This window comes from Onychostruthus taczanowskii, unplaced genomic scaffold (assembly GCF_017590055.1).
Source record: "Onychostruthus taczanowskii isolate IOZ18803 unplaced genomic scaffold, ASM1759005v1 scaffold15, whole genome shotgun sequence".
Classification (NCBI taxonomy): Eukaryota; Metazoa; Chordata; class Aves; order Passeriformes; family Passeridae; genus Onychostruthus; species Onychostruthus taczanowskii.
Genome location: NW_024498685.1, coordinates 5,898,223 through 5,924,780, shown reverse-complemented (window position 1 = coordinate 5,924,780; position 26,558 = coordinate 5,898,223). Strand labels below are relative to the sequence as shown.

The following is a 26,558-nucleotide window of genomic DNA, read 5'->3' as shown; positions in this document are numbered from 1 at the left end:
TTTATGTGCTGCATAAGAAAAAAACCCGAAACTTAAGAATTTTGAAGTAAAATAAAAGTACTCTTTGGAAACAGACACCATTTCCCTTTCCATTGTTAAACAAAATTAATAACCTCATATACCTAATCAGCTACAAAAAAAAAAAGTTTTGATGCTATGCCATTATCATACTCTGTATTGCCTAAATTCCTAATGTAAATAGAATGATTTTTTTTTAATATATCTTCTTTACTTCTTTCAAATGTCAAGTATCAAATGGTGAAATGTCAATTTTTAAGACTTTCAGCAAGCCTTCAGGCAGTCAAACTCTTCTTCAGAACAAAAGGGTAAACAGCTGAGCTCAAAGCTGAATTCAAGCTGAGAACAATTGCTTGGGCTTTAGTTAGATACAAATCATCCAGACTGTCCAGAGAGAGAACTGGTGCCAGGGTGGTAGAGACTCTCTGGAAGGGAGAGCGGTAAAGTGTTCATTTACTGGAGTAAAGACAGCAATCCTGTTGCTTGTGGAGCATGAAGAGATTGCGAGGAGGAGGAGGAGGAGGACTGTGGTAATGAAGTTTGAGAAGGTTTTTGATGGATGCTGAGGATTTTGGGTGGAGGAGTCCCGTGGTGGGTGCTGGAGTTCAGCCAGGGTTCTGTTGCTGGGTTTGGGGGCGCGGGGTGTCCTGGGTGTGGGAGAAGTGTGGGCAAAGCTGGGCCAGCGACTTGAGACAGGTTTGCCTTCACTCTGCAGCCTGCTGCAGACTCTCTCATGGTTGATGTTGCCTTTGAAGTTGTCACAAGACAGGATGACATTAGAAGTAGTTTAATTTGGATGGATCTATTCTTTGATAAAGGACTATAGTCCTTTGATAAAGTCCTAAATCCGCTGCCATGTCTGTGTTTCCCTGAGGAAGCGATTCCGGCCTCTCCAAGGGACAGGTCTTTCCACTCAAGCTTCTTTTAGATCAAATAGTTCCTAGTGTGGAAGTACCTGGTGATGTACTTGTGATGGTGAGCAGCTCTGAGGTGTTGGAGACCTTTGAGATTAATTCTGTTTTAAATATCTTGCACTTTATGTACTCCTTTAGTAGTGTCATTAGTTAATTCCATTTCTTTTAATACCAAACAGCTCTGACAACTTTTATTGTAACAGGAATAATTTATCTTATTTGATTATAACATGATTAATTCACCTTCATGTCTGGTTCATTTTTCAAATACCTGATCTATTTTTACTTAAGGAAAAATGCAGATTTTTCTTGAGATTTCCAAATTCTATCACATATATCTGTGGTATATATGTAGTTACACTCTTTATTCTCTAATTAATGAGTACAAATTCCCTGGGGAGGAAGGACTTTCATGGAGAAATTGGTTTCTTGGAGAAATTTTCCCTTCTTCCTCTGCCAAGAACTTGCATGTCTCCTTTAGGCCGTTGCAATTATAAGCATACACAAAGTACAAAAATTTTCTGTCAACAAAGTCCTGCAGAGCTGATGTGCCAAATGATAACTTATATGTGGTGTCAGATACAGCTTTGGTTTAACAATGAGAAACACTTGGGCCTACAAGGCACTTTGTGTGTGGGCAGTAATTTTCTCTGTGTAGAGCCTTCCACACAGAGTTGTTTCTTATTTATGTTTTGTTTTCTGTAAGATTTGTCTTACAAAAGCTATAACTGCAGTCTTGACTCTCTTGTAGTTATTGTTTAGGCAATATATTAAGTCAGCTCTGTAAAGGCCAAAATGCAAACAAGAGTCTAACATTTTAGACAATGAAATGTAAAAAGGCCTAGAATAAAATTTTATTTTGCTGTAAATTATTTCAAAGCTATTTGCTTTATTGATTTGAACCAAAAAAGAAATTAAGCATAGTATTAAAGGGAAGGAGTTTTCCTTCACTGATGCAGTAAACCTGTGAAATGGGAAGATCACAAAGGGTCAGTCTGGTCTTCTGCAAATAGGTGAGGCCGAATGGCTTGCAGTCAAAATGCCACAATTAACTCTAGGAATAATTAATGGAAAAATTCAAAAACATTGAAAATTTTATTATTATCTTCGAGATGGAAACCCATAGAGAAAAAGGCATTTTCATCTGCATGGTGCAATAGTTTATAAAGGACATATTTTAAAAACTGTAGCACCACTGTGTATCTGTAAAACATTTAGGTTATGAATGTGAGGGAAAATAAATTTCCATGTAAAAGTGAAATGAATTTGTTGGCTTCTTCTTTACCCTCTGGACCAGAGAAACATGATTAGGAGTTTTCATTTGTTGGTTTAAAAGAGTAACTTGCCATCCATTAATTTTCTTTATTAAAATAAAAGATATGGGTTTTTTCCACTGGTTTTTAAATACATGCACTAGAAGTTATATGACTATGTAAGAGAAAGCAAATGGGAAAAAACATTAAAGTATGGGTTGTTTACATTTCATTGGTTAGGCAGTTTTAGCCTAACAATAGAAGGTTTGAAGAAGAAGAACAATAAAGGTTTGAAGATCACACTTGTGCTGAATTACGTGGTAAAATTTTCCTTCATCACCTAAATAATTTGTTTAAAAGAAGAAAAGATGAGTGTTTCCTTTGCAGGGATGATCCAGGTATTATTTTAGACTTTTTTGGTGCTGTTGCTGCAGAGTGGCCAGGAAGGAGACCCAGAGGGGATCCAAATCTGGAAGGTTTATGCAGATGCCTTCTGCTTGTGAGAAATTCATGCTTGACAAAACTTTGTCCTAAAAACAAATGTTTGTCCTCAGTCAAATTGTTGTCCAGTCTGCAGATACGGAAATACTACTTCCATTTAAAATTTATTATACTAATTTAACATTGCCAGAGAAAAACTGGGAGATTTAGAGACAGTTTAATAAATAAATAATATTTAATATGAAATATTTTGTTGCCAAATATGAAACAGCCAAGTAAAGATAAACTTACAGTGAAAGTAGGAACTAACACATACTGAGTTAATATTTCAACTTGACGGAGCAACCTTGACATACCACCTTCTTTGCTTTTTCTTTAAGAAATTAAAGGATTACAGTAACATGAACATTGTTTTGGGGTTTTTTTAATGAAAGCTTTTCATGAAAGCTTTGACTGTTCCAGTGACTTGGGGTCTTTACTTAGAGATATGGTATTTGTACTTAAAGGTATTATTTTTTGAAGCCTTATAACTCTAAAGGGATAAATGAGATATTTTACCTCATCAGGGGAATGGAAAAATGTTTTTTAGAGCATGTTTTTGAGGTTGTGAAGTAGTAAAAATCCAGATGACTTCCATTTTGGTTGAGACTGGCAGCATCTTCAGATTTTATAATTGTGTTTTTCAGGTGCTTGATGCTTTTATAAGAGTTTTGGTTGTTTGTTATTTTTTTTAATTTAGAAGAGCATTCTCAGTTTGGGGAAGAGCAGGCTTGCATTTTAAATCAGGAAGAATGAGCTCTCCTTGAAAAGAACTAGTAGTCTTTTGATTAAAGATAATGTTCATTTGCACAGGAACCTCGTGATCCTCTTTCAACACATTGAAAAGTCATCATAGATTAGGAACTCATCTATTTAACAGACTAGATGTAGCTTGGCATGTCTCCAGTATTTTCTTTTCTGTTTTTTTCTGGTGTTTTTTACAGTGGCATCTTCCCTGCAAGGAGAGTTTAATGTCTGGTAGTTGTCAGTGTTGAGAGTGGTGAAATTCCTCCACTAGAATTTTTTCTAGAACACCTATTTAAATAAAAAGTGGGTATCCTCTAGATGAGGAGAAAGTATAAGAGGTAACTTGTCTGAGGCTGAAGTTTTTACTCCAGAATCAAAAATTGCAGTGAAGCTCTTGTGGTACAACTCTAAACTGAAAAAACAATGGACAATTCCCTCTATCCTTCTTTACATATATTTTTACTCATTGAAAAAACAGAAGTCCAAAAATTCTTTGGGGATATATGATGGTGATGTCCATACAATTCTGAATAAAGGCTGCTGTATTAAGTTAATAATTGGTGGGGAATGAAGACTAGCTCCCATAGCTATAATGCACAGAGCTCTCTGCATAGCAGTTGTTATCATTTTGCAGAGCCAAATACTCAGCTACACAAAGGAGGTAAAATCTGTGGTGGTGTGGAAGAGAATTAGCAAAAGAAACTGAAGAAGAGTTTATGCACCACTATTTTTGTTTTAAAATAAATTCATTAAAAGTAAAAGGAAAGCTGACAGCTGCAGGGTGAGCCCTGGAAATTTAAGTCCATCTCATAGCTTGAAATAAATAATTCTGCTAAGGCATTTGAAGCAAAGAATCACCTTTGTCATTTCCTGAAGGCTTAAATTTAAAATACTGTATATAATCTAGTGTAGTTTACCCTAATTCTCCAGGGAAAAAGAGCCTGAGTTCATCTCTGCCATAATCCACATAGCAGATCCATTAGAGACTCAAGTGCTCAAGTTTTCTGAAAGCTGAAAATATTGAGGAAAGAAAAGAAAAAAAAAACCTTTAATTTATTAAAAGAACTAACATAAACTCTGCTTCCTCTTGGACATGAGGAAAAGCAGTAAGGCAAAATTATCTTACCAATGGGAAAGTGTTTCAGGAAAACTGAGGCTGTGGTGTCTCATTCAGCCAAGCCACAACTGAGATATACTGAGATATACAAAGAAAAAATATTTTTGCAAGAGAAGCTAACTGAAAAGCTTATGGAAAAAAAAAAATTAAAAAAAGGAACTTTTCAGTGGTCTTTGATGAGTAAATCTTTAAAAATTTAAGATGATTGAGTATGTTCACATTTCTGAAGGTTCATGTTGTAGTGTTCTTTGCAGAGCAATAAATTTGTAATCTATGGTCTTAGAAAGCATTAATACAATTTTACTGGCAAACATCTAGATAGGTGAAAAATAATTTATTATTTAAATGGTGTTTAATGAATTTCCATGCATTTATGAATATCAGCATATGCCATTGCTTAGATAAAAATGTATAGAACACCTAAATCCTAAAATTAAAATGTATAGATCACCTAAATCCTAAAGAATGAGTGGCTCCTTACCTGCTACATTATCAAAACTTTTTTGGTTCTCATCTGAGGATGAGAACCCTCATACTTGAGGGAGTGCTTTTGCTGGTAGCTTGGCAAACCTGAAGGAATTTGGTATTGGAATTCTCAAGGATTTCCATACCCAGTGATGTGTAAGGGAATAAATGATATGTAAATAAAAGCATGAAGCTGTTGCCTTTGTTCCTAAGGATCTGGTTTTTGTTTCTTTTCTACAAGTGCTAAAATTAGCTGTTAAATTCTTGTTGAAAATTACTTTTTGTCTAAATATTTTCCCAATTGCCCTGAATTTGAGAAGGTTGTAAGGACTAAAAGGAAAAAAGGTTTTCTAAAAAGTTATTTTGCACTCTAGCTTTCAGTCAGATTTATTAGCTATTAATTGGCCCTTTCTTAGCCCTGTAATTTGTAAAAAATGCATTCACTTTTTCTCATGCATCAAATGAGTAGATATTGAAGGAATTTTTTGGTAGACATTATGAGGGGAAAAGAGGAAATATATGGGGATTATACATCTGTCTTGTCTTGTCATCTTGCCCCTTTGTGAGCTGTTTCTGTACACCATGAAAACCCTGATAAATCTCTGTGATGTCTCTTTATAAATGCACCACTATCACTCAAAGGTTTCTTTGTCTTTCTTTTTTCCTTTCCCACTTCCCAAATACTTTTTGCACCCTCAAGAACAATTGTGTTGCTTGTTGCTCTGAACTGTATCACGGTTTTGTTTCAGATCTAGTTGCAAATATAATTTTTTGTTTACAGCATGCATTTGGCATCATATCTGTAGGAAATAAAATATCATATCTAAAGAGAAAGGTGCAATCTTTAAACAAGGTTCAATCTTCAAAGCTCCCACTTTTCCTTTATTTTTAATGCATTTTTTTTCTCTCCTTTGTAAATACTGCTATAATTACTGTTGCAACTTTCCAGCCCTTTACTCCATGACACTTTCTCTGTTAAATAGGCTATAAACTGCTTTTTGCCTCTGTTTCAAGGTTTGGTGTTGTCTCTTTTTCCTCATTAATCACTCTGTTTATAGTATTTGTTACCTGAAGATCAACTTTTACCTATATTGACATTGCTTGCCCTTCCTCTACGGTTTTTGTTTTTCTAGGGAGAATTTTAACATATTAATAATAATAATTTAACTTCCTTGAAATTTAATTTCTTTATCCTCAAAGCTCTTTGTATTTATGATATACAGAGCTTTGAGGGCATTGTCAGTTAAGGGAATACAAACTATTATATTTATCAATCTCTCTTTGTCCACTTGTTATTTTTTTCATCTTTTACAAGGATTGCGGAGTCCTGTGGAGGAGTCAGAATTTGAAATATTCCCTCTATTCTCTTTCTGAAGTACTTAGCAAAGTGGCATATTTTTTAATGTATTTTCAGAAATAACTTTTTCCAACCCCATAGGATTTTGATTGGGTGTGTCAGTGCTAATCTTTGGAAGACAAAATGGTTTTTCAGTAACAGGCTTGGACTGTTGTAACATTGCTCTTTATGTTCAGTATTTTGTGAACTCGTACAGGAAGTTGTTGGGGTTTTTTCCTCTAAATCCCAATACCTAACTAAATGTCTGTTGATAACATGGTATCACACAACGTGCTGGAGAAGAACTTGCTCCTCAAAGGAAATCTTCTCCTCTTCCTCTTGCCTTTATTGCTCAGCTTCCAGTGGGAGTGTGTGCTTACATTTCTCTCAAGAAGGTAGCAAATCATCATTTTCAGTTTTACTTCTTGTTTTTCAACCATCTAGCAGAAACATTAGTGTGGCCAGTGTTTGTGGAGACACACTGAAAGAAAATTCTGTGTAATCTTGAATGTGTGAGGAAGGACACAACTCAGCAGGGCTGAGTGGAAAGAGATCCCTGCCATTAGATGAGTTTATTTTTAATATGCTTGCAAAGTCTGGAAAAGGAATAGTTCACAGCACACAGACCTTAACCATGTCTGAGTTCAGAAGTAGATTGTAGTAGTTTGTAACCACAGACATTATAATTTGAGGGTTACTATTTTCTGAAAAACCACTAACATTGCAGTCTGTGGTTGCATTTCCTAGATAAAGTTTAGTACTGCCACCTGATCCTTGTGTGGAAACAAAAGAATTTTCCTATAAAATTGCAAAGCAACATATGGCTTGTTTTATTTTTTAAATACTGTCTGGAGTTCTCTGGTGTATCGAGCACACTGCTTTTTCTTTCTGTTTTTGTACACATTTATATGTTGTGATTGTGTGGTTGTCATTTCTAATACATGGTTGACTGTGATTTGTCAATTGAGTATTTGAATATCTGTATTTTATTTTTGATTAGGTATTCTTAATCTTCTAACTGGTGTCATGTCAAGCACATGTATAGAGAGTCACGTAACGAAGCCAACTTTTTGACTATAATTTGGTACTCCAGCCACTGATCAAATATGTAAAAAAAATAAGGGGAGGAGAGAGAGGAATTGCACTTCAAGTGCCACTTTGTGGAGTGTTCTTCCTTACCTTCTTACAGGAAACTGGGTTTTTCCATTTTCTTGAGTCCATTAAAATAGCACTAAGAGGCTCAAATAATGCTCTACCCTTTCTCGTTAAAAATGAAATAAAGGCCAATTTTTACCTTTACAACCAAAATCTAAGTTAGGATAGTGTCTGAAGGTAGATATAGCATTAGAGGAAAGAGCAAAGAGATGAAGGAAAAGTAGACACATGAGAGAATGTACCTGCAGCTAAGGCTTTGCTCAACAGTAATAGGTGATATCTGAACTTAAATACCATTATATTAGTTGATAATTTGCTCTAATGGCAGAAATAGAGCAAAGACAGACAGTAACTGAGTACCTAGAGGAGAGCACTTAGTGGAAGGTTGTATAAAAGAAGTGAGGATTCTTGTCACAGAAGGAAAAACTATTATCAATGATTAAGATCAAAAGGCTATGACTGAGTTGACTAGGGAGCTATTGTCCAGTGTTTGCTCTTTGAAGACTTATGAACTGAGTGCAAGGGATAAAAGAGTTTTCTTTCCATTTATTGATATCACAGCAAAGCTGTCTTTTGACAGTCTCGAGTGTCGTCGTTTCACAGGACTCTCTGTTTGCCCATTTTGAACTGCAGGTACGGGACATGCAAACCAGGAGCGTTGTCAGAGGTTGTAGGGGCTGGTTTTTAATGCATGACCTCTGAAGAAAGCTGTGTGTTTTATGGCACTGTTTCATTTCTCCTGAAACCAGTCAGCAGGGTAACATTTCAGCTCAGATGAGAAACAGATATTGGGATCTCAGAGAAACGGATCTGTATGATTCATCCTGTGAATAATCACAGAAAAACCCCAACAAATGAAAAGTGTTGTGGACAGCTGCCAGCAGTCTGGTAAATCCAAACGCTGGGATGAAGCCCACTAAAGCAGGAGTCTTTTTGTGCAGTCACATGAGATTGTCCTGTCTGGTGGCTACAGGATCTGTCTGGTGACAGTAAGTGTTGAGATGATTCTCAGGTGGTAACAGGAGGTGATCAGTGTCTGAAACAGAGAATTGTTTATAAATTGGGAAGATGCATCAGCACTTAATGTGGTAGATGAATCACAGTCACTTAGGTTGGAAAAGACACTTAAGATCATTGAGTCCTTCTGTTAACCTCACACTGCCGAGGCCACCATCAACTCATGTCCCCAAGTGCCACACCTACACATTTTTTAAATACTTGCAGGGATGGTGATTTAACCACAGCCCTAGAGACTTGTGCCAGTACCAGCAGAAATGAAAAATAATTCTTTCCAATTTTACTTTTTCTGTTTTAATGTCAGTGTAATGAACCAGTGTTGTACCATAAGGGTGTTGCTACTGGTTTCTGTTTTCTTCCATTTTATTAATAGACTTGTAGAATTTAATTATGTTTTTATTTGTACTTTATAGCCCAAATACTTATTTGGACTATGTAGTGTTTCAAGTATCTTATCAAGGATACTTAACATACTTCAATTGATTGTAAGTGTTTTATGGGTGTAAAATTTTCTAGACATTAAGATATAGCAGTTTATCAGTTCTGTAATTTGCTTTGAAGAGATTAATACAATAAGTTTTGGAATTTTTTTTTCCATTCTAACACGAGACAGTATTTTGGGACCTTTTGACAAATTAAACTGGCATGAGAATATAATTATAAGAACAGCATATTTCTGTAATATGTAATTTTCTGCTACCTTTTCTTTTAGTCTTGCCAGAGTTCTGTAGTGAAAGAAACCTTTTTCTCAGGATTTTTGTTTAGTAAACTGAATTAAAACAGAAAAAAATCATAATCACTTTTCACAACTGATTTTCATGTGTACTGCATTCCAGAACAGTGGGGACTACATAGTTACACGTTTTAAATTTGGGATTTTAGACTTTTTCTGCTATAAAAATAGCAGAAGTGTAGTTTTGCAGAAACTATTCCATTTTGGCTGAAATAGAGCAAACAACTAAAGGTAAGAAATAGAGCTTTCTTTTTCAGTTGAATAACTTCCACTGAAGGGACTTAAAAAAAAAAAAAGTTTGATCCAATTTGGTGGATTATTCATTTTGTACACTAATAGCATATTGTAAAATGCCACTCTTAAATATACAGATGAATTATTCAACTTCATAAATATCTTCTATTTCCAAAACCTTAGAACTCCACCTGTCCTCCAGCCAGCCTTCCCCATTCCCCCAAATCCAAGTTGTAAATAAGTATTATAAAAAGTCTGTATTGCTCTGCAGTCAAGCAAACCTGCAAACAAATCTGTGGGTAATGCAGTGTTATGTTTAACCAGTGAAGAGTAATAAGGAATCCATTTATATTTACCTTTGATTTTCTAAAAGTTTTGATTTAAAAATTTTAAAAAATCATAAGTCATGTATGTGAATAAATACACTAGAAGTCATGTCGTGTTCCTGTTTGAACCACTGAGGTTTTTTTCCATTTCCTGCTTAATTCTTCAGGTACACCACTAGAGTTTCTGTTTCTTCGAATTTGGAATGTCTAGAACAAAGGCATAGGAATTGCCAATTTCTCTCTAATTTCTGAGGCACTCTCCATCTTCCTCTTGATCTCCCTGAAAAATCATTTAAGATCATGTGATTACTTTTTCTGGGTGCTTTTTTTGCTTTCTGAGAATGTTGCATTTTCAGGATTTATAGGAATCCGAGTCTTGTCATTTTGTTCTCCTGAAGCTTGGAAACAGAACACTTGGATTAATTAACTCGTGTTAGAATGGAAAAAAAATTCCAAAACTTATTGTATTAATCTCTTCAAAGCAAATTACAGAACTGATAAACTGCTGTATCTTTACTTTTTCCATGAGTGGCTTTGGGAAGCTGGGACTTCAGGTTTGGGACAGTGACTTTAGCCCAGTAATTTGCTTCCTTAACCAAATACTGCAGGTGATAGGGATGTTTTAGGAAGTGGTTCCTGGCATTCTCTACTGCAATGCATTTGATGGAGGGTAATGCTAATTTAGGGGAGTGGGTGGGCATCTTTTGCTGCTTTTTACTGCTGTGTACAGAATGTCCCTGGAAATTCCCAAAGTTTGGAAGCAAATTAACAATTTTGACAAGTTTTTGTATAAGTTTACATGAAGCTTTGATAACTTGTATCACAGGTTAGAAACCGACTTTGGTTTGAAACTGCATCAGGGGAGGTTCAGACTGGACGCTGTGAAACTCTTCTTTAGGAGAGGGTGGTCAGACACTGGGAGAGGCTTCCAGAGAAAGCTGCTCATGCCCTAAGACTGTCAGTGTTTCAGAGGCTTTTGGAGAATCCCTTAACAATTTAATTCTTGGGCCTGAAGGGCTCAGGCAGCTGGAGCAGATGATCTTGTAGGTCTCTTCCAATTGAAGTTGTCTGGTCTGATAACAGCACCTGGTAAATCCCTGCCATCCCTACTCCTGATGGAAGGTAAAACCTGAATTGCTTTATTATTTTCAGCTCTCAGGGAACATTGTATTTCTATTAATATAGCTTTAAATTGATTATTTATCTCTTTTTTTCTCTCTCTCTTATTTACTCTTTAATACTGAATTTATCAATTTTTATAAAGATACTGCATACATTTAGGATAACTATAACTGGGAAAATAGTATAGTGGCAATAAAAGTTTAGCAGGAAGAAAAGGGATGACCTTTTATCACATTTGTGATTTTTTTTTTCATATACACTTACATGCTTTTCTTTTGGAAAGGAAATTGTCAAGGAAGCATTAATGGAGGAGCAGAAACGAAGTGAAAAGGCAATCGAAGAAGCAGTAAAAAGGACAACAGAGGAACTGATGGAGTATATTAAAGAGCAGAAGAGGGTGAGTTACCAGTGGATAATGGGTTTCATCATGAACTGAGAAATTGATAAAGTTTGCTAAACCTCAGACTTCTCTTAAAATTCACAGGAAAACAGAATCAGGAGTTAGGACTTCAGATCTTTCACTCATTTTTTTCAAAAAGTTTGCTATTATACCTTTCTTCATGTATATTTGTAGACTTTTAAGTCCATCACAAGTTGAAAAGCAGACATTAATGGTTCAGTTAAAATTTATAGCATTTCTTATTACATAAACTAACATAAAGATGGGGCATAAATGCTGTCTATCAGATTTAAATTGTGATCTGAGCTCAGATCATAGAAAATATTTAAGTACAAATAACAGATGCTATTTTATGTTCACAAATGAACTTTATTGTGCAGTTTTTATGCAGACAAAGGCCATTAATTTTTTCCTCTCAACCCGTATTATCTGAGAACCTGAAAATGTACTGGTATTCTATTAAGTGTGATTTATAGTCACTGCATTGGTCTTGTTATGAAATGTTGCAATGTTCTGAAAGTTGTTTTCAGATGTTCTATTCATGCTATATCCTGGCAGTTTAATGCTTGTGTATAAACAGTAAAATGTAGCTCAAGGCACTTTGATTTGCTTTCAGTAGGAGGAGAAAAAAATAACACACTTCTCTCCTTTGAAGCACTTTATAAAAACATAAGCAAAAAATAATTTTTAAAAACCTCTTTCATATGGCAGTAGCAGCCTGAGATCAAATTTCAGTATTCTCAATAAACAAAATCACTCAGCTTGAATCTAATGGGGAATGTTGTCCTGAGAAGGAAGTAGAAATAATGAGTTTGGCCTCTGCTTCTATATTCCCTGCTTTTATAGGTTAAATAATACTGTGGGAAATAGGATTTACCTTCAGAAGTTTCACTCTGCTACTAGTTAAGATTGCAGTTGGGTGAGTTCCTTCCATTGTGCTGTGTGCGGAGATATTTCCTTTTAGCAGGATTTGTTTGATTTGGAAAGACAGTTTAAACAGAACCCAGTGCAAAACATGATCCATAAGGATGTTTGAGCATATCTGAAGTCAGTTGTTTACGAAGGATAAGCTGTGGGGAAGGTGAAAGTAAGTCTACTATTAAAATGACTTAACTTATCATAAGTGTCATAAATGAATGAGTCAATAAGGCCTGCAGTGCAGATATATATGAAAATATCACCTTCAAAGAAACAAAATCTTTGGTTTATCTGGTAGGAGCATAAATTCCTTTCATTTCATAGAGCATATTCAAATATTTCAGCCAACCTTTTTCTCTTTTTGATCAGTTGACACATATCCATTAATTTTTTTAAAAATCATACATAAGGGGAGAACTAGACTTTTCTGGCATAAGTTTTATAAAGACTGCCTGTATTCAGGTTGGAAGTGAAAGACTTGTTTAACTCCAAATCATGAAGCATAATAGCTTTTATATAATTACATAAGAGACAGAGGAAATGGTCAAAACTCATACACCTGTAAGAGTATAAATATACTTTATGGACTGTGCTAAGTAGCAGCTTATGTAAGGAATTCCTAGAAAGCACTCAGGGAAAATGCCTTGTCTAGCATTTGAAGAGGTTTTTTGTGTTATTTTGATTGACAGAGGCATCCCAGATACAAACTGGCAAAGCTGGTGGGCACTGTGTGTCATGATTGTTTTGAAAATCTGTTTGTAGAACCCTTCAAACCATGGGCACAGCAGTATTTGTACTTGGTTAGCAGGGGATTATTTGAATTAATAGAAAGTTGCTTAGCAAAAAGCAACAATATCATCATGCTAAAATGCTGACAAGAATAAATGTAACTTCTGTATTGCAGCCAAAAAAGTCACCAAAACCAGGGGAGGATTTGTTGGCATGTCTTTCCACCTTCAAAAAAAGAACACTAAAGCTAAAAACAAGAGGGAAAAAAACCCAAAAGAAAAAAAATCCCTGTGACTGGAACAGGTATTTTCATACAATAAATAAAGATGTGGCATACATTGAATTATGCCATATGAACCCAGGTTTTTACAGATATATAGCACTATGTTGATAGCAGTTCTAATTATATCCTGCAGTCTTTGTTTTATTTTCTCTGTTCTATCATTGAGATTTTTATAGTAGAAAAATGGGGATTTTTTAATGTTGCCACAGCTAACACCTTAAGAATGTGGATATCTAAGATGTGAAGTAAATTTCAGTCAGGAATTTAACTTTTTGTGATGTCATGATTATCTCATAACCACCACCATTCCAAAGCAGGTGTCAAAATTGAACTGGAGCCAGGCTGTCCTGTCTGTTCAAAGATATTTTCCACAGCTACCAAACTTGTAGAGATTTATTTCAACATTTGTATCACCTTGAAGAATCTGTCTGAGTCAAATTCAAATGCACATGTTAGCCAGAATTGTTTTCCCCAGAAAAGGTCCATCCACATTATGTCCAGAAAGTTGTCTTTTTTAATTGCTTGAAGGTATATTTGACTGTGCAGTCTTGCTTTGCCTTCATCTGCAATAAATATCAGGAAGGCAAAACAATGCTTCAGGTTATTGCTGGTGGTGTGGACAATGAGGTGAAGGGCAGCACACAGATAAAAAGGCACTTATCTTGGTTTGGAAAGACAGGTGCCTGCTAAGGAAGGCAGGAGCCTCCCCTGAAATGGAGAATGCAAACCCCCTCCCTCTGAATTGTTAGAAATTTGAAATTAAGGGGCCCTCAGGCAAAAATATAGGAGCAGGAATAACAGTTCTTTATTAGGGAAGAAAATAAAAAGATAAAATAAACAATGCAGTAAACTGAAACAACACTGACAGAGTCAGAACACAACCTGGCACCCTGTTGGTCAGGATGCTGGTAGCAGTCCATTTGGAATTGTGGCTGCAGTTTTCCTGGAGCATCAGGTGTGGTTCTGTTGGAGCAGGGATTCTGTAGAAGGGTGTAGTCTTTCTCTGAAGATCCAGTGGAAGAGGCAGCTGTTCCTTCGGGAAATCCAGTGGAGAAGCTGTCTCAGGATCTCAGATTTTATCCAGTTGGGAATGCTTGGCTCCTCCCTCTGGGCGGAGCATCTCACAATGGGTTGCTGTAATTCTTATCAGTCATGCAGTGACATTCAGTGGCCCCTTATCAGCAGATGTGTCCCTGGAGGGAGGAGTGGTTGTGGAAGAGATAAGGAAAAACTGTGCAATTAACAGAAGACAACTGCTGTACAGATGACAAAGAGAATACAATTTGCTTGGCGATCCAGGACAGCACTGAAGTAGGGCTAAATGGCAAGCCACTGCTTTCACTTGTCATCCAAATAAACATTATTTTTGGTTTGGATTCAATGCATATCATGTGCCATGGAGCTCTATCTGAGACGCAGATGTAGAGGGAAGCAAAATCTTTCAGTTTGGTTAGAACTGAGTAAAGAAGCACTTGTCCTTGAGTACCCAAAGTCCATCTGGTAGCTACATCTAAGTAGCTGGTAGTCCATCTAAGTCAGCTTACATCAAAACAGATGTAAGCTCAAGAGTCACAGACCTATCTATCAGTATTGTCTTTTGTTGCCTGATGTTCACCGTGCTGTAACCTCTGGCCCTGCGTTGTGGTTTCTGGTCACCTGAGTGCTCTGGAAGCGCCCAGCTGTGAGGAGCCCCAGCACGCTGATTGCCCCAAGATGCACTAATTGGCACATTCCAGCCCCTCAGGCTGCGCCTGCCTCAGTGAGTGCAGGAAGTGCTTGCCAGCTTTTTGCATTAATTGTTTAAAAATTCTAGTGTTTGTTTTTATACTGAATGCTTGTGGAGGTACCTTATATGAGGTAGTACAGCTCGGGGGGGGTTTTAAGGATGAATAGTTTTATTTTGTTCAAATGTCTTGCTGATATGGTGGAATATATGTACATGTCTATACATAGGCTCTCACGTGTAGGTGTATGCATCCACATTTCTGTTTGTTGCCTGGACATCAGAGCAAGGAGTAGAGCCTAATATCCTGTAAACTCTGGTTTAGGATTAGAGCTCCCAAACCCTGATCCCTGGGCTACACAACAGAAGCATGGCAGTGCCCTTCCCTGACCTGTACAACTGCATTGCTTTTGCAATATTTTTGGTTAAAATCCGATAAATGGGTACCTGCTGCTCTGTTAGGAGTAAAAAGACAGGCTGGGCCTACCCCTGCTCCACTTTTTATGGGCTTCACATGGGGCTTTGGCCCATTTACTGAACAGTTTGCTTCAGCTGGCTGCACTTTCCCAAAGTGCAGCTTGTAAGAGCTCCAAGGAGCTTTCCCATGTGTTGTTTGCTCCTGAATGTGATGCAGTTCCAAGCTTGACTGCAATTTTGGAGGTGTGTTGTAAGCATTCTAGCCATGTGAGCAAAGGAGAAGTGCGATAATTCCCTGGTAAAGTGGGGTCCAGATCACAGCTTTTCCCTCATCCTTTGCTTGCCCGTTGTCTCCTCTCACTGGGCCAGGATGTGAAGGAGGTGCTGCCTGCACCTGATGGTCCAGGGAGCTGAAGAGGGAAAGGCAAGAATTGCTTTAAGGTAGTAAGGCGAATTTTCAGAATCCACTGGTCTGAGAGAAGCCAAGCCAGCTGACTTATGAGAGCAATGCTTCATCTCTGAACTGAAAATAGGCTTGAAAATAAATAGTAAAATAGCAGATAAGCTATATCTGAATAGAATAATATTAGTGTTGCAGTATATGAATCTCCTTGCTTCTTAATCTTATTTTGAGGCTGTGTGTTGGCCTTTTCTTTGCATTCATACTGTGAACCTACAGATGTTGTGCAGTTTTCTGTAACTCCTGCTGTTCTATGGAGACAATTCCTGAAATATATTTACATTTTATATGACTGGCTGAGATTTTTTAAAATTAATTTGCACATAGGAAGTAAAAGACACAAACAAACTTTATACTTTTTTTTTTTTTAATAACTGAATGAAAATACTGAAAGCTATGTAATACTGACTTAGAGCAAGTATGGCTGTTTGTCAGGGGATATCCATACAGAGCAGAATGTCACCCGAGAATTCCGGTGGAGCTTTGTATTTCCAGGTGTCTCAGAAAAATTCTGATGATCAAGGCAATTGATTGATCACTGCCGTACTTCAAACTAAGATTTGTATCCAATTATTTGTTCTTAGAAAGGTCAGGAAATTCTTTTCTCTGCTTCTTATTTTTTCATACTTGGAAAGTATTCTGGCTCCTTGAACATAATCTGCAAGTGTTAAAAAATTTCAACAAAGTTAAAAACTAAGTCTTGTTAATTCTAAAATCACACAAATGTTAGGAAGTTTTGTAGAATGGAAGTTTACAAAAGTATTCTGTTATAATATTCAGGTTTTGCCTGTGCTGCAGGTTGCAAGTTGTTTATAAATGTCATAGTTCAGTAATTTACTGCCTATTCACTTCAATTGAATGCTTAAAAATATTAATTAAATATGTTTAATTTATTTATTATATATTTATAGCAGACAAAAAAGTGATCTAGTATTATTGTGCCTAATTGATTTTTGTGACCATTAGCTGTACTGAGATAAAAAATAATTCTTGAAGTTGGTATACAAAGGAGAAAGTAAGTTACAAGAGGAAAAGTTTTCTACCAAATAAATCTTGTGCTGAATAGGTTATTTAAAGAACTCCTCCAAATCACAAAGATTCACTTCATGAGGTGAGTAGCTAGCCAATAAGCAAATTTTAATTTTTCCTATTTACATTGACATTCATCTCCCCTCGGGAAAATCTGCTGCTTGTTTTCTGACAGCAAAGCTGAGGACATTAATCAGTCACCTTTTGTCTGCTAATTGTACACAGTTCTTGTTGGCTTTAAAGGACATATTTCGGCCTGTCAGGAAAAAACTACGTGTTAGGGCTTGAGTAATCACTGGAATGACAGATCTGTTTTTAATGCAGCCCCTGTTTCCCTGAAGGTCAGACACTTGCCATAAATGCACTCCCATCCTGATTTAAGGGTCAGACTCTGAGAGCAGAGATGTCACCATTATAACAAAACTCTCTGTACTACTGTGTGTTCCCATATGATTTGTGCAGCTGTGCCTCATAACCTTTAGAAGAAAACAGAACTAAACATTTCTCTGACTAATGTTTACCAAAATACTGCAGAATTGAGAATAGCCAAAGAGAAACTTTTGGGGGTTTTGTGTTTAATAGATAATTTTTTCTGATACTACAGAAAACAAGGGCCTATTTCAACCACAGTATTTATATTTAAGAATCACTGGCAAGCTGATAAAAGCAATGTTTGTCTCACAGGAAAGCAAAAAAACCCCAACAAGTTTCTCTTCTAATTTTTCGTAGTGGAATTACCCCTTTAGTTTGGTAATAATGGAGGTGCTTTTGGAAAACAGAATTCCAGGCTCATCCTAGGGATGTGTGGGATGTGCCAGGACAGGCAGCTTGGCTCTTTGCCACATAACCAGAGGAACCAGAGTTATTTTTGCTCTTTTCTGAAAAAGACTTGGAATATTTGGAAAATACTGTTTTATTCTGATAAAACACATTTACAGAAGGTCAGATTAATCCAGGCAAGAGCAAGTCATACCTTTTCCCACTTTCAGTGGGATTATTCCGCAGTGCAACAAGCATTTACCACTTGAAAGGGGAACTGTGCATTTCATTCTGTGCACAGATGCAGTGCAGTCACAATGCTTTTGAAGGGAAGAAATACAGTGACCAAGTTATATCCGAGACAGCAGGACATATCTGACACAATCTGACAGTAAATCAGATTAAAACTGCACATTTCCTCCATGGTTATCCTTGTTTTTCAGGGTTATTTCCAATAGCATAATGTGTTTATGGAGTGTATTTTGTATGCTTATTTTGTCTGAAGGAAGCAAGTAGACCTTTGTTTCCACCTTTTGAGTAGGCATCTAACTGATACACTGACCTTTGGGGTTTGTTATGGTAGAAAATCCCATTTTAGGGGTTTTTTAAGTGGCATGTGCTATGTTTCATAATTAAATATATTCATACAGATCTGATTTATCATGAATGCACTTTTAGAACTTCTTGGGGGTTTTATGTTTGATTTTGTTATTTAGCAGCAAAGCCTATATAAATCTATTGTGAAAGCACCTTTACCAATACAGATTGTGGAAGGTGATCTGTTTTACAATTGCTATAATCCCTGTTATATGTGTAGATTTTTTTCCTTAAAATGTGAAGTATTTTCTGTGCAATTTCCTCATCCTTTGATATTTAAGAGAAGATTTTATGATGAAAACTAATGTCTTACATTTAGTTATTTAAAGTAAAGACTGAAAAAGAATACATGAAGCTCAAGTTTAATTAGATTTATCCACCTTGTGGAGGAGAGGCTGCTGCAAATTCATTTGGGTTTTCAAATTGTCTGAGGAATTGTCTGTAATTCACTCTGGAAATCTGACCTTATGAGAAGATATGTGCACCTCTACATAGTTACTCTGTTATTCATCCATCAGTACTGTCACAGAAAATGGTCAATTTTCTTAAGTTTTTCTTAAACAAACCTTACTAAAAGGTCTGCCTTTACATTTCAAGTGATGCAGTTGAAATAACATTTTAGTTCTTTACAATATTGGCATAAATGCCTTAGTTATCATATAGGTCATATAGTCATTATAAAGACCTTGTGATTTATAACCCTTTTTGTAGTAAGAATTAGATCAAACTAATTTGGAAGGTCAGTACAGCAGAAGAGAAATAAGATGTCTGTCTAGTGGCTGAAACTGGCTATGATTGTAAAAAAGGATTTGAAAACAATATTACTACCAGAAAACACCTTCAAACATCAGTTTAATTGGAAATAACTGTGGCTTATTGGCCCCTCTTATCAGACAGAAAAAACCCACCATGTTTTTTCTTGCTATTATTTTCTAATTTCCTACTTTCAAAGGTGACTTTATTGTTGTAGAAAAATCTCTGTATGTAATTGGTGTTTCTGCCACTGAGGAAGTGTCAGGAGGCTGGACTCATTTCATTTTACCCATGCACCAATCTTCATGCTTGTTGTCCTAACTGCAATCAAAGCAAATTTTTAAAAATAAAAAGTGGTTTAAAAAGCAGCTTGGCTTTCCGTCCAACTAAGAATTGACATAGAGTTCAACTACTGGTTATCTGTATTTTGTCTTTCCTGAAATTATTGAATTGGATGCTTTCTAGACTTCCATTATATGGGTAACATCTCTGTTTAGATGAGCAGTCCTTGACCTTCTGTTGTTGACTGCACCTTTGTTTCCTCTTTGTGCTTCCATGCATCATGATAACTCCTTTTATGATACATCTACTGACAGTAACCATTGCAACTCCACAAAATCTCCTCTTGAAATGTGAATCCTAATGTAGCTTTAAACCCATGAGCTCAGATTCTTCGGGTGCTAATCTCATTTGGATTAGAAATTACTGCTTTTGCTTTATTTAAATTGCCTATTTTTTTTTCAACTGTGCACATCCAGTATTTATTTTCTTTTAAGTAAATTTGCTCAATTATTTTATTTCTAATAAAGTAGATAGTTACACAGCTGACATGATGATGAATGGAAATAAAATAAGAAATCCCTATACCTGCCTTTCAGAAAAGTACTTCATGTGAATGTGAAACTATTGCTTTGAAAGGCTTCTAAATTACCTACAAATGTCTTGAACAGAAAAGAGCTGTTCCCATATAGTACTACATTAACTTCAGTAACTAGACTGGTATTGTAGTTACTGCAGGTTATTACATCTAATAGTCAGTTTTTTAAATTTTATGGTTGACTTTATGGTTCCAGCAGGAGTGCTGATGTGATTCCAGTTGAGGACTGATGTGCTTGCATGGTTAAAATGTGTCTGCTGCAACCATTTTTGGCTCTTGCTTAGAACAGTAATAAGGATCCAGCACTCTGCCCTCTTTCTAATTCCTTACTCCAGGAGAGGCACGAAGAGCACACAAATCTGCTGCTTTCAGACCTGAATCACAGAATCACAATGGTTTGGTTTGGAAGGGACCTGGGAGGTCATGTTGGGTTCCAACCCCCTCACCATGGGCAGGGACCCCTCCCACTGGATGACCCAGGGCACCACCCAACCCTGCCGTGAACACTTCCAGGCATGGAGCATCCACAGGTTCTCTGGGCAACCTGCTCCAGTGTCTCACCACCCTCTGATTAAAGAAATCCATTCAGTCTGCAAATAAGAGTGCTGTTGGTTAGGCCATGAATTGCCACCTGCTTGGTCTCACTTTGTTATTCACATTGAGGGGCTGATTTTAAAGATTAAGCTTGGAATTCACTCCATTTATTGGGTAGCAGGCTAGAGTATGTTGTGTCTTATATTATTCAAGTTATCATTGTGTGTTAGTGGTGGAACAAGTCCTTGTACCAATTCCTGGTGCACTCTTTCCTCTGTCTCCTTGGTAAATTGGCTGCTTCTTCAAATTCCTTACCCATGACAGGTAAGTTATTGTTGGTCCCTGGTCTGAGTCATGGGTGCAGTCTCTCTGAGTCAGATCAACCCAGATTCCCAACCCAGATTCCCATCAGGGATTGAGTGTCCTGGAGCAGTGTTTATATTAGAAGCTCCATCCATCCTGTGTTGATCCAGACTGCAATTTTTCCCGTGTAGGGGATAGTTCCTATGCATCATGAGACATCACAGAAGCTGAGATTACGATAGGCAAGGCTGACTATTCCCTTCTCTGGCAAGAGATCCCAATCCCTTACCTGGAACAGAGGCTGTATCTTACATTGCATCCCTTACTCTAGATCCATCTGTGTGGAGAGATTACAGAAGGCTAGAGATTTGGGAGAGAGAGAAGGAAAAACTAATAGCTGGAGCAACACACTCTCACCTTGAATGCAGTGTTTAGGAAAAGAATGTGGGAATACAAGAGATAACTTAAAGAGATGCTGGTAGGAGGTGTTCCAGTAACAGAGGTCTGATATTAGTATGTCATATCTCTGTGAATAGGAAGGGTCCCACCTGAGATGGGAAATTTGTAACTTACGTTACAAATGAGTGACATCCATTTATTGATCCATTTGTGTTAAGTCACTTGCAAAATCCTGTATCAAAACCAGGGAATTTGGTTTAGAACTTGTGTAGGTAAAGCTTATGCCCTTAGGCAGTTATTATCAGAACTTTGATATGTGTTACTGTTTTCCAAGTGTGCTTGATTTCAAGAGTCAAGCACAGCTTTCTTCTGAATGTTTATTATTTGAAGACAAGTGCAAGTGAGAGAGGTTACAAAAATCTGTTTCTTTTATGTTATTAATCTCAAATGAGTGATTTTTTGCCTTTTTTTTATAATACTATATTTTAATGTGCCTTAGAACAAAATAGGGTGTCATTACCATTCTTGTTGCTGAATGTTTGGTTTGGCATTTGATGCAAGGCCTCAATTGCAGGCTGACGTGCCAGCAGCTGAAGCTGAAAACAAGACTGCGGTGGGCAAACTCAAGATTTAATTTCAGAAAGAGTGTTTATATTTTCCCTGGGGCCCCATTAATGGGAGTCCAAACCCTAAACGTTACCACCAACACATTTTAACAGACCAGTTTCCCAGTTTTTAAAGTGTGGTGTCACCTTGAGTATTTTTCTTTCAACTTTTTCCCCCTTTCTTCTGACTTTTAAAGAAAAGCAATGAAGTTGTATCATTTTTGGCTGAATTCAGTGTCATGTTTGGGGAACATAAATTTCTGTGTAATGCAACAAAGTGGTATTCAAAAAATATTTAGTCCTATCTTCTGTTTCTGCATCAGCTATTTTAATAACTCGGCTGCTGCAAGTTACCAGTGCAAAACTTGGTGTTACTGCAGAGCTCACCACCATCCAGTGTGTCTGAGGGGTCCCCGCGGTGATGTCCTGAATCCACCTGATGTCAGGACATCTGTGCCATGCCCAGGATGAGCTTGTGACCAACAGGTCTAGTGATGGGGTCACTGAGAGTTCCTTAGCTCAGTTTCCTGCTCCTTCAGCTGGGCCTGTTTTGTGGCTTTAACAGGATTAGAGAAACATTTACATTGACGCTTTAGGAGCATTTTCACACTGCTCCTTTACCCAACTCAAAGAGCGGTATAAATCCAAAGGATTAAGCCAGGGATTTATGGGAAGTTGTAGTGTAAGATGAGTTTGGTGCACCTGGCTCTCCTTTTCTCCTCTGTGGATAAGGATCCTGAAGCAGTGTGATGGATCTGCAGGGAATACAGAATATCTGCCTGGCATTTCTTCCTGAACTTTTAGGTCTCTATAAGCTTAGAAATTATTGCTTCCAAATATTAAAAGGAAATTATAGTCTCCTGTGGAGGAATGTAGTATTTCTATCAATTGATCCTATCAGGCATTTTTCTTCAGAGAACATTTTGGCATTTTTCTGCCACTCTTCAATAGCAAAACATCATGCATTCAAGAAATTTTTTATTTTCCTGGAAATTATAGCTCTGTTTTTAACAAATGGAAAGGCGGGTGGGAAATACAATTCCCTGCCACTTAGTTTCATTGAAATACAAAGAAAATTGTTAAATAACCAAAATTATAATTTCCAAACTCTGAGTGATCATTTATGCTGATGAAAGCGATTTAGTTGAAACTACATACATTGCCTGTTGTAGGGTTTTCTGCAATTACTTCAGCGTAAAATTGCCAGAGTTTGAAATTCTTTACTTAAGTAAAAACTGTTTCATATATCCTTTTGTGCCATAGTGTATTAATCTACAAAGACTGAGATTATGCCTGTACTCTTTAGTCAGGCGAGATTCCAGCTGAAACTGAAATCAAGTGGTATTATTACTGAGAAAATATTGTGCTATCAAAGCCAAAGGGGGAAAAAAATAACAGGATGAATTATAATGTTCGGCAACGATATGACTGGATACTCCACTATTTCAAAGCTACTCTTGTGATTGAGATGTATTGTGTTTTTAATCCAATGAGTATCATCTTAATTACTGTAAGAGTAACTTTGGATTTGCTCTGCAAACACATAATTATTCAGCTGGCTCTGTGGATGTAGAGTATTCACAGGGATAAAGACTTGCAGTGTGCGCTGTACTAATGTCACCCAGATCTGTCTGTCAGTGGAGAGCGGTGTGGTTTTCTCATCATCAGGTGATTAGGCACCACCTGAGGTCCAGGGAAAGGCAAGATCTGCCATCCAGGGTCCCTCTATTCTGCAAGTATTTGATAAGGAGGCAGAGGAGGCTCCCAAATGTCTCTGTTGTCCATTAGGAAGGCTGTGTGTGACAGGAGGAAGCGAGGCATCCTTACACACCTCTGGCCCCCTGCAAGTCTCCTGTGTTACTCCTGATTCATCCCTCAGTGTTAGAATTTCATGGTGGACTTCTGGAAATGTGAGAATTGTAACCAGATCATCTGTTTGAAGATTGGTTGTTTTGTGTTGTGTATGACTTTCTCAAAATATGTTTTGCTGTTGAGTAGAGAAAAAGTTTCAAAGTTCTTGATTAGGTGTGTGGGCTTAACCATTTTTAGTGCAACCTGCGACTCTTGTCCATGGGCGTTTTCAACAGACCTTTTGATTAACCAAGAGTAGGTAGTTTAAAGAAAAAAAAAGAACAAGAACAACAAACCCCAGAAAAATCTATGCATCCATGTGTGCAAATGAACATGAATACCCTTATCTTGCCATCATAGTGAGAAAGTTAGGTCAGCTGAATTGCGAAGCTTAAGCATTTAATATTCTATTAGAATGAGTAAGTGAATGTTTTGAGGAGGAGGAGGAGGACTTTGGGGATTTTTTTGTCATTCCTATTAAAATAAAACCTTAATTATTTGCTTTCTTTGTCTTTCAAATTCATCTATATGCTTGTAATGGTATTTGTTTTTCGCTGTCATTTCTTGATTCAGAATTTATGAGAATGTACAACTAGGTATTTTTGTAACATAACAGCAGTTATAAATTTGATCTTTAAGTTGCTGTAATCCACATTGCTTTGTACTAGCTGGAAAGTTTAATCATTTCAATATGATCACTTGGATTAATTAAAGCTAAGAATATCATCTGCAGTTTTATTTTCTTAGTCATAGGTCAACTTCTTGGCTTTTTCCAAGTCCCTGCTGTACCATTCTTTTAGCACCAAGGGGATCCTAAAGAGTCTTAGAAAGTTAATGATGGCCTTGCTCAGCAAAGGCATTTTGGCATGCACCTGCAGGGCTGTCACACTGCAAAAGAGAAGAGCCAATTGTTCCACTCTGATTGATTTTATTATGAGTTCCCGGTGCAGAGATCAGAAGTTGGGTCACCGTCTCTTCCATCCCTAGATTTTTGTGATACCATTTTAATAACACTGGAATTGAGGCCCAAGGAGACAAAGACAGAACACAGAAGCCCCTTTTCTCCATTGTTTCCATGACATGCAGGGACGGTTTTGTGGTCACTGTGTTTGTGTTGCAAAGATCCAGAAATCACAGTCATTTTAACGAGGTGCTCTGTAGAATTTCTCTGTCCATGTACCAGGATGAGATAAGCCCAGAGTCCTTGCAGAACCACCACAAAGTCACATTACTTGGTGGATTGTCTTGGCTGTAGAGTTTTGAGGGCAAATATTTTTTTTCTCTTTTTCATGGCACAAGTGAAATGAGTAGATAACTTTGTCGATAAGGATGGTTATTCTGTTCTGAACTGTGTTTTCCTACAGCTGAGGAATATTCATAGTTCAGGGTTTGTTTGGGGTTTTTGTGCTGCTTCTCATTTACCCAAGTCCTTTTATGTGGAGATGCTTGAACCTCAATAGTTTATCTGCTTACTCCTTTAGCTAGGGAATTATTTGAAACTTTTTGTAGTTGGTTATATGCAGGAAAATTCAGAGTATTTTTACCTCAAATCTTGTAGCTTCTTTGCTCTTTTTTTTTCCTCAGGTATGTCTTTTGGTGTTTTCATCCTTCTGCTGAACTCAGATTTTTAAAAAGTAAATGGGAAAGTTGGCCTTACCATATGTGTTTTGATGAATCTTTCCTATAATTATTTCCTGCAATTGGATTCCTGCAGCAAAGCCAGTGGGATCAAAATTTGAGACTTAATCAAGTTGTCTATGAAGCTAAAGAAACGTGTAAAGAAATAAATTTTCTTACCAACACCAATAGCAAGATTAGATAGATGAAGCAAAGGGATGTGGTTTCCTGTTTACTTTTTGCATTCAAATATTTATCTGTGTGTTAGAGATTCAGCAAGATGCTTCAATGGCTTATAGTTAATAAGTATATATGTTATTTTTCTGCTTTGGCTTCAGGCTACTGACTCATGTAATTTGGTCAAGTATATTTTTCCCTCCCTTGCCCTTTACCCCCACCCCACCCTGCTATGCAACAGTTTCTTCTAGTTTAGTTTTTTTTTTTAGTAATATGAAACAAGATATTGCCGATGTGAAAAACTGCTGTTCTCTTTGTGGTTGTATGTGAAAGAGGTTTTACAGCAACTTCTGTGAGCCAGAGAGAAGTTTGATAAGAGGATCCATGTTTATCCCTGAAAGAATTTTCTACCAAGGTTGTTGACATAGAAACCAAGAAAGAAAGAAGGATAAGTAAAAGAAAACTGCAACTGTCTATTCCAAGAAGCACTTTGTCTTTCCTGACCAGTGAGTAAACTGTAAACTTAGGAGTTTTGTAGGAATGTATAAAGGGCATGCATGCTGTGATCAAATGGGTTTGGAAGCCGTCTGAAAATGGAGTGTTGCCTTGTGTTGTGACCATCTCAACTATGACAATTGTATGTTCTGGGTGTAATTTCTCAGCAAAGCCTTGACACAAAAATTTGCATCTGGAAAAGCAGCAGAATAGCCAGGCAAGTGCCCAAAGGCAACTGCTTTGGGGAATGCACTCTATCCCTGCTCTTGAGGAGTCTCCTCTGGCTAGCAGTTGCAGGAAGGGTTTGGAGTAGCGTGGAGCAGAAAACCTGCAGATTATTGTGTCCTGCTGGTTGTTTCTCCCTCCTCCTTCAGAATCTTCCTGCCTGTGGTGTTGTAAGTGATGACGTGCAGAGAGCCGTGGGCACTCAGTCTGTGTGTGTTTTGAAATAAGAAGGTCTTGCCTTTGATGACAGTGTTGCAGCTGCAGCTTTATGAACTGCTTTGCCAGCAGCTGCCCTGAATTTTGCTGCAGTAGCTTGGCTTCAAACTTCAAACTGAGTTTTCCAGTAAAATGTTACTGTCATAAAAAACCTTCTGTTCAATCTTCTCAATACTGAAGAAGTCCAGTAGTAAATGTGGGCTCAAAAATTTTTGTCTGAATAGTAGGACATTAATTTTGTGTTCCCTGAACCTTAATGTATAATTGCTTATCC

At 37.1% G+C, this 26,558-nt stretch overlaps 1 protein-coding gene across 2 annotated transcripts in view; it reads left to right on the top strand.

Annotated features, from left to right (window-relative positions):
• The window catches only part of CCDC91 (coiled-coil domain containing 91), a 117,797-nt gene that overhangs the window by 79,419 nt on the left and 11,820 nt on the right, over window positions 1-26,558 (top strand). Inside the window, exons 12-13 of one of the 2 annotated variants that reach the window (XR_005952206.1) lie at window positions 11,201-11,314; window positions 25,682-25,854. Coding sequence is in view for 1 of the 2 variants with exons in the window: in XM_041398709.1 (XP_041254643.1) it covers window positions 11,201-11,314 (114 nt within the window). In the remaining variant the exon portion in view is untranslated. The remainder of the gene's footprint in view (window positions 1-11,200; window positions 11,315-25,681; window positions 25,855-26,558) is intronic. The other variant, XM_041398709.1, reaches the window with a different exon arrangement.